General features: G+C 42.7%; 1 protein-coding gene across 1 annotated transcript; it reads right to left on the bottom strand.

Moving 5' to 3' along the window:
- Nucleotides 1-648: 648 nt before the first annotated feature.
- Nucleotides 649-5,839, bottom strand: ING2 (inhibitor of growth family member 2). Its single transcript, XM_064417822.1, is given in 3 exon segments — nucleotides 649-1,914; nucleotides 5,125-5,458; nucleotides 5,460-5,839. Coding segments are annotated over 3 exon segments (1,230 nt in total). The 5' UTR covers nucleotides 5,685-5,839; the 3' UTR covers nucleotides 649-1,243.
- Between the last annotated feature and the right edge of the window lie 4,001 nt (nucleotides 5,840-9,840).

The raw sequence follows: 9,840 nt of genomic DNA, 5'->3' as shown, positions 1-9,840 counted from the left end.
GAACCCTAGGGCTGAGCTTGGTACCCCACTCACTTCTCCATCAGCACCTCCCATTGCAAAGGAGCAGCAACAGCTGTTTTCATGGTTTTTTCACCTCCTTTAAGGCATGGGGGTGAGGGAGTTCACTTTTAATTACCACCCAAGTAGTGTTTAGATATTACTGGCATACTTCAGGACAATGCTCTTACATCACCTGTCAGAGACCTGCTGGGATTCGTCTATTGGCTCTGTGCCATGCATGCTTATATTTTTTTTTAATTATCTATCAACTTTTTATTGAAAGCTTTTGCCTTCAGGCTTTTGAGGTAGTGGCCCAAGTCCAAGAACTTTGGTGCTGTGCCTAAACCCAGGTTTGGCCACATGCACACACAAATCCTGCTTAAGGAAGAGCAAAGTTTACACCCTAGAGAATACCAGTCATGTTTCAGCTCTCTACAGATGGATTATAATGAAGATTCCATCACATTTACAGTTCCTGTTACCTGAAATGTTAATATCCCCTCCTCTCAAAGGATCCTTCTGCCATTTCAAGGCTGATAGAGAGATCATTTTAAATGATAAAGACCATATCAGGATGCTTGACAAAACCTATTATCAAAAACTGAGTATACACCATAATTATATCATACCCAAAAACTGACTTCCAAGTATAGTCACAAAGACAAGAGTTTAATGTTGGCAAAAAAGAAAAGTTTAAGTTAGTGGTATTTTCTTCCTTGCAATAACATACTGGTCATATGAAAGTCACCAGAGAGGTCTGCTTATAGCTCGGAAGACTTTTACAGTTACAGCTGAATTCAAAACCCCTAACTCCAAACGCATGATGTTAACACAAAAACTGAAAATGTAAAACCTGGAATAAAGAACAAACTCAGTTGTTAAGATGCTAGCAGAGATATGAGGCCTTTCAACCCCTTTACCATAACATAAGAAGTTTTTCATTATCTTTCCCACCACCGTTATTTCAGGATTCACAAGGTTCTTTAAAATACGAATGGGGTAAATTGAAACCAAGCGCCATCTGCTTGTAATGTCTTCTGTGAAAGGTCTGAAGCCACCCTGTTTCAATTATTTGGTTATTCAGTGCAGAAAGTTAAAGATCACAGAAGTTATAACAGTTTTTAATATTAATATTATAGATTAAAAATTATTGCATAGTCTTATGCATTTCCTAAAACAATGTTCTGTGGAAATGAAACATTTTAATATAAAAGGATCAACTCTTTAAAACAAATTATTTTCACTACCTCGATCTCCTATCTTTTTTTGATTTGTCAGTACATTTGTCCATTGTTTTCTCATTGTCTCCTCTGCACTTGGGGCAATACCATTTCCCCTTTGGTTTGTACGTGAGTCCAACACAGGAAAAGTGGAACCACTCAATAGGGCACTGTTCATTGTCACATCCTATCATTTCGCCGTAAGACACTTGGTTGCATAAGCAGTAAGTTGGTTCATTGGGATCAATTGCAAATTCTACAGGTGAAACCTCTCTCTCCTGTTTGGCTTTGGAGCGTTTCTTCTTCTTGGAAGATTTTGATCTTTTCTCTTTAGGTGGCTGGTCGTCGCAGTCATCGATGCCATTCGCTATGTGGCACAGGTCGCGGCTCTCGCTGGTTCGCTGCCGACGAGGTCTACGCGAGGATCTCTCTGGCTGGCAGGACTCCATCTTGGCCTTTTCTAGAGGCTTTTCGTTCTCAGACAGATCTTGAAAGCACTGAGAGTGTGTTTCCATTTGACGGGCTCTGTTCTCTACCAGTTCTAGCATCTGAGTAACTATTTGAATTTTTTCATCTCCAAGTTCTTGACTGTTGATTAATGCACGCTGAAGATGCTGCTGCAAGCGTTTCTTCTGAACAGGATCATTTTCGGACTTGTATTTTTCATAGACATCATCTATTTCTTTTAACGCTTCTATAAAATAAAAATAATCATAGGAATAATTACACAAGATGGAACATGCCCAAGAAAACAGAAATATATTTCTAACTGATGAGAAATAGTACAAATCTTAATTGTAGTATAACCTAGTGGGTTAGACTGAATATATCATTCAAGTGCATGTGGTCATCAAATCAGTGTTTAAGGTAACAATCTGTTGCAAGAAAATATTCTCATGTTCTAAGAAAGAGCAAGCTTATTTTAGCCATTGGAAAAAAAAAGGGTAACACAAGAGAGGGGACACAATAGTTGTTGAAGCATGGATCATCCAGATCCTCCTTCCATCTGAAACAGAAGGAGTTTCTGTTAAGAATCCTTACCACAATAATTCCAAAACTCAGCCAGCAAACCAAAGCAATCGCTTTTTTTATCACATGAAGAATCCTGAAATTCATAGAACTGCCATGTATTATGATATATAACACTCCAGAATTAGTTTATCCAGGTCTTCTGCCTTCCCCTCTTATTCATCTCAAGGTTTGGCATTACATTTTCAAGTACCCATAGTTATAAAAGGAATGTGACAACTGAAGTTATATAATAGCAAATTTACAATCAGAATGAAAATCAACTTACACCCTTCAAAACACTTTCCCTACTGCCAAAACATATTATAGCAAGCTGCATTTTAAATCAGGGTTGAACTTTTCAGAACAGGCAACCTTCTCTTTAGTGCATCATAGGATATTTTTAAGCAACTAGTAAATGAGTGGCTCACAGTTTGATTTCCAAGCTTTCCCTCTTGCAAGTCACGCAAAATAACTGCATGAGTTGCTGTGAATCTTTCACTAAATTTAGTTCTAAGAAGCAAGTTGAATGAACCCAAATAGGAGATCAATAAATGTCTTATAAATCATTCTTAGTCTATACTCTGCTGTTCTTTATTGCTGGATCTTATTTAAAACTACTTTTTCCAAGCCAAATGTTACACTAGATCTACACATAAAGCACAGAGAAACTCCTAACAGGGAAGGAAATAATTAGAAAAGCTGACAGTGAAACTTGATGTACGGTGTTAGGTACAGTATTGGTTCAGTCAGAACTTAGGATTTTATTTGAACAGTAAGGGAGTTTATAAATGGTACTAAGCTATTTACTTCTAAAGCAGAAGTTATGCAGTACAATCTACCTCTTCCTAAAGATCTGCATTTAAATAATTTGCTTTCATTTTAAAAGAATTTGTCTGTACTGTTGTGAAATTATTTAAGCTTGTTATCTCAACATCATTCCTAGAGAATTTTTTTCCTGCTGATATCTTAGAACAGTAGCTTAAGCATGAACAACTGCTTTTTACTATAAATTCTGAAACCTGTATGACAAGAGGAGCCCACTGCATTTTGTTCTGTTCCAGACTTTCACTAAGATAAGATAAAAATAACTTCTCTGGCCTGTCCAGTAAGTTAACCTGTATTTTAATATCAGCACTCCAACTACCTTTTAAACCATAAGCTTTGTGTCCATGTACCTTCAGCTGCATCACTTTCCTGTTGCCCTGACAAGAGAAATAAAATTTTAAAAAAATCTTACTGTTGGCTCCTGAAAAGCATGGAGTAGGGTAGTTTATATGCTGTTGAACAAGAAAGTGTGGTTGTACAATACTGTACTCTGGTTATGCCTATCTCCCACCCAGACTTCTTTTTTTGGATGCAGGAGTGTAGGTACAGATAGATTAGATAGATTTCCTATATTGGGAATGCCCTACCCAGAACCATTCACAAAGAGTAGCTCGTTCCTGCTGTGACAGGGAACAACATTCATCCTACATAGGTTACTGCCTGGATGCAGCCTGGGAAGATATGCTGAACTTCACATGGATTAACATCCACTAAAGAGAGCAAAGAAGTTTTGGACTGACAGAGATGGAAGTTTACCAAACTTCTTGTAAATCCCCTAAGATTAGACAAGGCATTCATACACCCTAATAAACAGCTCTAAAACCTTTGTTTAAAAAAAAAAAAAAAAAAAAAAAAAACCAAAACCCCACAAACAAAAAACTCCAACCCAAACCCAAGTGTTCATTACAGATCATCTCATTAAGTTTGGTGGAGCTAATAAAAGCTAAAACTATTTGTTTTCTAAGCACAAGAGTAACTTTTTCCTTCCGCCACAGACTGTCATTACCTTTTAAATTAGCTGAAATAATATAGCATTGCTTTGCTTGGGTCTAAAATATTTTTATCCCACTTTTAGGGTTTTGAAGATTTTTTGTTGTTGTTTTTTTTTTTTAACAGTTGAAGGCTTTGGTTAAAACTAGCAATAAATTTATTATATGACCCAGTATTAGCTAGATAAATAGTAATAAACAACCTAATGAAAATATTTAATCTATTTAAGTCTGAGGATTGCTGGCTAGTCACCATGGATCAGGAGGTAAAGAGCCAGCCTTGACTAGGAATTCTAAATGCTGCAGGCAAGTCTATGCCATTTAAACTTTAAAATCCCAGGCAACTTACAAAAGCCTGTTCTTATGTGTTTTCTCGGGTAATTAGAAAGATAATTGAAAGAATCCCTTCACAACAGCTGCCTCCTGAGGTGGCCCTTCAGCGTCTAAGAGGCCCTGACGGTCCCCACGGTGCCCTCCTGCCCACGCCGAAGGAGGGAGATGCGGCTCCAGCGCCGACTCCTCGGGATCAAATTCCTGCCTCCCGGCAGGGGCCGGCTGGCAGCTGCCGGCCACCGCTGTGCCCCGCAAACTCCGCGGGCCGCAAGGTCTTGAATCGGCACTGAACTTGCCTCCCGAAGGAGCCTCTGGATGGGGTTTAGGGCAACCTGCCGCTCCCCAGCCTCCCTCCACGACCCAAGGGCACGCTGCCGGCGCTCCGTGCATCCCCGCCCCCACCGTGCGTGCGCTCTGCCGTGGGACGGGCGCTGGGCTCCGCACGGCGGGAGGAGCTGCGGGGAGGCCGATTTCCGGAGCCCACCGCCGGCGGCAGGGCTGCCGGCGGGGCGGAAGCGGCCCCGCACGGCGGAGCCGGGGCCTAGCGCCGGTTCGGGCGGCCCCGAGGCGGGGCGGCCTTCCCCGGCCCCGACCGGGAGCCCCGCGCCCCGCAAGCTCAGCCCCGCGGGGCCCCGGCAGGGTTTCCCCCCGGCCCCGGCTCCTCCGCGCCGGGCGCATGTGCGGCGCTGGAGGCCGTCCCCTTTCCCCTGTTTCCCCGCCGCCCGGTGCCCCGCGGCGGCGCCCACCTTGGCACTGCGTGTCCATCTCCCGCAGCAGCGAGGCGTTGCGCTGGATGTCCAGCGGCAGAGACTCCACGCACTCCAGGTAGTCCTGCACGTACAGCGAGAGCAGCCGGGCCCGCTCCCCGCCCGGCGCCGCCGGCCCCGCCACCAGCTGTGGCCCCGCCAGCATCATCCCCCCGCGCCAGCAGCACATCCGCCGCCGCCGCCGCCGCCGCCGCGCCGCCCGCACCGGGCGCGGGGTCCTTGCGGCGGCCCCGCTCCCTTCTCCGTCTTCTCCTCCTCCTCCTCCTGCCGCCGCCCCGTTGCCGTGGGGCGGCCACGCCCGGGGGGCGGGGGGCGGTGGGCGCTCTCCGGGCCGGGCCGGGCGGGTGCGGCCGCCCCTCCGCGGGGTCCCGCGGGTCGCGCGCCCCTTCCCGCGGCGCCGCCGCCGGAGCAAAACCCCCGCTCGGCGCCCCCGCCCCTGCCCGCAGCGCGCATGCGCGAGGCCCTGCCCTTATAAGGCGCGGCCGGCGGCGCTGCCAGGGGTTCGCATTCTCCCGCCTTCCCCAGGCGCGCGCTCCCATTGGCCCGGCGCGCGGAGGGGCGGGAGCGCGCGCGGGGGGCGGGGCCTCCCGTAAAGGCGCCCGGCGGCTCCGGCGCTTCCGCGGAGCTGGTGCCGCGGTGCGGGCCCCTGGCCCGCCTCACGGGAGAGCACGGGGCGTCTGGGGTCAGCTCTCTGTTGGGGAGGCTGAGTGACATCTCTATCGAGTATTTTAAATAAGGTATCAACGAATTTTGGCCTTTTAAACGCCACTCGCCAAATAGCAAATCTCAAAAATTTGACGGAGTAGCCTCTCTTTCCCGTGCCCGTTGCAGAATTTGTATCAAATCTTGGCCACAACAATCATAGTAGGAAACAAAATTAAATTATACTTTTTAACTATATACTAAAATGTCAAGATTTCATCTCCACTTCTCTTTGCGACATTTTTCAGTTCTTTACTACATGAATAATAATTGGTAAGCATGAGGAAAAGAAAATTATTTTGTCGAGTCTTGAAACACCCTGAGGAGACCTGCATATTTTGCATTGTTTCACTTATATTTCAGGCATCCCAAAAGATATCCGGGGTAAATGTAGCGAAAAAACACCAAATAAAAACCAATCAGAGATTATTGATTCAGGGGAAGAAATGAAGAGAAGTGAATTCAAATCCCTAGACTCCCTTCTGTTTTACATTCCTACCTCCAGGTGAGCAGGCAGCATGTCAGGGTGGCATGATCTGGAGTAGTGCTGAAGCAGCAGCACAGTTGCACAGAGAAGCTGCATCATCTCCATCCTTGGACATTTTTCGAGCCTCCCTGGATGAGGCCTGACACAACCTGATCTGGTGTGAAGCTGGCTCTGCTTTGGTGGCCTCCCAAGGATCCCATCCAGACTCCTTTTTCCTGGGATTCTGTCTCTATGTGGCCTGCACCAAATAGCTCCATGGCTACTCCTACAGGAAAATGAGTGTCCCACATGATGGCAGTCTTCAAGTGTTATTTTCTGAAGACCCTAGTTTACAGAACTATGTAAACATTCCTGACTTCCAAGTCTCACAGCCGCTAGGCAGGTGTTCTACATGGCAGGGTTTTTTATATGTCTGTGTCCAAGCTGTTGAGTAATTGTAGCTGCAATCAGTCAGCTTTGTCCAAGTCAGCAATGTGTTGGCAAGGCCCTAAAAATGAATGAAAACAAAGTTGTAGGCAGTACTTTCAAAACATCCTTTACTATACTGATGTCACTCTGGCCAAAAAACCAGGAAGTCTGTAATTCTGTGTGTTCATGTTCTTAAGAGTGCACCTTCATCTTAAAATCAACAGTTTGAATTTACAGTGTAACCCCTGTAAAACCAGCTGCCTTTTTTTCTCTTTTTTTTTTTTCTTTTTTTTTCACTGTTACAGCTCAGGCTAGTGAAGCCTTGCTACTTGTCTCATTTTTGCACAAATAGATTTAGAAAGTGGCAATAACCTGGTTACCTTGGCTTCCATTGGCACGAACTCACTGGGACTTTACTGTGTGGCGTTCATTGCTGTCACTTCTGAGTAACTGAAGTAACTGAAGACTGAATTTTTGTCTATAGTATTAACAGATAACACTGTGCAGGAAAAAGCACTATCTGTATGCCAGTGAAAAGGACCTGGATAAATATAATTGATACAATATTCTTGACAAAGGTGTTGGCTCTTTTTAGGGGTCGTGTTTCTGCTTATAGTAAGTTTGATGGGTGTAACATTCTGCCATCTCATGAAGAAATAGAGCTAAGAAATAGGAGATTCCCCTACAGAGCAGAAAAAATAAAGCAAAAATGTTAATTCAAAATTAACATGTTATTTAAAATTAAATGTTAATTACTATTAAGTATGAATTTAAACCAGACATTTTGGCATATTTTTTTTCTCACAAGAAACTGTGTATTCACTGTCGGTAAAGAAATTGCCAAGAAAATAATTCATAGCATTTGTTACAGGTGATTTCTGTGCTAAAATCTTGCTGTTTGTCACTATGGGAGAAACAGTATCTAAGGTACAGCAGAGAATAGCTAATGATTTCTGAATTTAGGTGGTGTCTGCTGCTTTCAGACACTAAAATAAAAATTTAAATTTTGGGGAACCTTAAGAATGCAGCAGTGGACCAGATTTCCCTAGGAAAAAAGAAGCCTTGGCTTGCTGCATGTTTGAAGCCTCAGGGGAAAGGAAAGCAAGAAGAGCTGATTGAATTCTCTGCTTTGCTCATGCCTCAGAATGGCTAGGAGCAAGCACAGGAGAATTTTGATGTATTGGGCTCAAGTTTGCAGGTTGATTGATAGCTCTGAGAACCAACTGTGTCCCTTCTTTCACTGTCTGTATGTGAGAATAATCTGGAGATAGGAGCAGGCATGGTAGAGCAAAACCTTGCTAATTGTAGAGATGGACAGGCAGAGTGATGACACGTTTCCACCAACCCTCTCTGCCAAGTGGGAAACTGTCAGCTTGAGGCTGACATACACACGGATGTGATATTAGGGTGTACAAACATATCTCAGTAGTTGTCTAAAAGGGTAAGTAATACAGAGAGCTCCTACATCCAGTTTATTTAGATTTATCTATGTATGTCTAAACTAATACCAGTTTTCAGGGAGAATAGATCCCAACTGTTTTTGTTTCTTTACAATTACCAGTATAGGTTTTTAAAGTTCCAACCAGAGTATTCCCCTTCTTTTTGTGAAAGATGATCTTATCATATTACAGATTTTACTATGATAAAAATATTTCCAGAGATTTAGTCCAATTCTTATTTTTTCCAATTAAAGTTTTGCCTCTCATCTTTCATAATCCTGATTTTAAATCTTCAAAACACAGATGATTCCTGTCCTGTTTCACATAATAATACACAAGTTGGTTAGGGTTGTTTTTTTTTATTTTGGTTTGGTTTGGGGTTTTGTATTGTTTGTTTTACTTTGGTTTTTTGTTTTGGTTTTTTGGTGGTGGGGGGGTTTGTTTGTTTGTTTGTTTTATTTGGTTTGGGTTTATTTGGTTTGTTTGGTTTTGCTTTTTAAATTTTCTTTCTTGCTTTCTGTTGATAACCCAGGAAGTGTTTCAGGCTGTGGAAAAAGAAAAGCAGCATTATTGATGAGGACAAGTCCACAGGGGGCTGTAATTGTGAAAGACCTTCTTAGCATTTAGTAGGAATGCTCAAAGGATGACAACAAGGTCCTTTTTTAAGTAAAAGAACTGATTTTTGATGATATATATTTCTTGTCAGAAATACTTCTCTGTCTTTCATGAGATGAAAAGGATGAAGAATTATCTGAGATACCACAAAAATAAACAGATTTAAAAAAGAATGAGTACAAGCCAGATGGGCTTAAGAGTCAGCTGAAGGAAGCAATAGGCCATAGCAGAGTTTTGTACAGGTGATATTCTTGGAAGAGGCTATCCTTGCCAGAGATACTACTGTGTTTGACCAGGTAAGCTATTCTCAAAAGCTTCTGTAACATCAGGTCATCCAAAAAACATACATCCCTGTAATGCCAGACATTCCTTTTTATTTTCTTTAAATGTTAGGCTTGATTTATCTGGTGGAATACAAATCATATGAATTCACTATTATTACTATTTTTCTCTTTCATTTACACAAGTGTAGAATACTTAAAAAAAGACAACAGATAATTTCAATCAGATAATAAATGAAACAGTACTGAAAATACTGGGATGTGCTTTTTTGCCTGTTAGCTTCATCCTCAACTGTACCAAAGAGCTTTCTAGTACCAAGCAACAAATATCCTGTACTTATCAGGAGAGATATGTTCTTCCTCATCCACAACACCTACTCTGTTTTCTGCCAATATGCAATAAAATAAAATCTCTTCCTGAATCTGACTTAGTAACCAGTTGACTTGTATTAACATGGAAAAGAGGGCAGCCACAATATCCTGCTCAATTTTTTCTTTAAGCAGATAGGTTCTGCTAATTTCACCATAAGCAGATTGAAAAGGGGACTAAAAAGTGCAGACTAAGTTTACTCCATGCTTTATTTTGTAATAACTGTTTGTTTGTTTATTTATTTATTACGGTTCTTCACATTCAGTTTCCATACTCTAATGCCACAACAAAAAGTATTTTGAGAATTGGTAGGCCCAAGGCAGGACATGTTATGAAATTCACTTATATATGACTTCATTGCTTTCATCAGAGCATACTGACACATTGTCACTT

This window comes from Passer domesticus, chromosome 4 (genome assembly GCF_036417665.1).
Source record: "Passer domesticus isolate bPasDom1 chromosome 4, bPasDom1.hap1, whole genome shotgun sequence".
In the NCBI taxonomy this organism is placed as follows: domain Eukaryota; kingdom Metazoa; phylum Chordata; class Aves; order Passeriformes; family Passeridae; genus Passer; species Passer domesticus.
Note: the sequence above shows the minus strand (reverse complement) of the source record. Positions and strands in the feature narration are given on the sequence as shown.